Source organism: Colletotrichum lupini, chromosome 1 (genome assembly GCF_023278565.1).
Source record: "Colletotrichum lupini chromosome 1, complete sequence".
NCBI lineage: Eukaryota > Fungi > Ascomycota > Sordariomycetes > Glomerellales > Glomerellaceae > Colletotrichum > Colletotrichum lupini.
The window spans coordinates 6,018,341-6,018,589 of NC_064672.1; the positions used below are offsets into that span (position 1 = coordinate 6,018,341).

At 54.6% G+C, this 249-nt stretch overlaps 1 protein-coding gene across 1 annotated transcript; it reads right to left on the bottom strand.

Annotated features, from left to right (window-relative positions):
• Positions 1 to 249, bottom strand: CLUP02_01793 (uncharacterized protein; the record flags this gene model as incomplete). Its single annotated transcript, XM_049280830.1, has 1 exon — positions 1 to 249. The coding sequence occupies one exon, from the start codon at positions 247 to 249 to the stop codon at positions 1 to 3; it is 249 nt and encodes an 82-aa protein (XP_049136787.1).

The window sequence follows — 249 nt, forward strand, 5'->3', positions numbered from 1 at the left end:
TTAAGGGAAGTTGACGTGGATTCCTCGATAGTTGGGAGAGTCGCCCCAAAACCCGCGGGGCCTGCGGCCGTTGAAGTCTTTCCAGTCCCTTCTATACTCCTTCATCTTTTCCTTCTTTCTCTTCTCTGATACTCCGCGTTCCAGAAGGGCGTACCACTCGAGTTTCTGGGCCATTTCGAGGCTGGCGACATCTCTCTCCTCGATGGCAGCCTCGGAAGGAGTGAGTTCTCTGGAGCATCCGCAACCCAT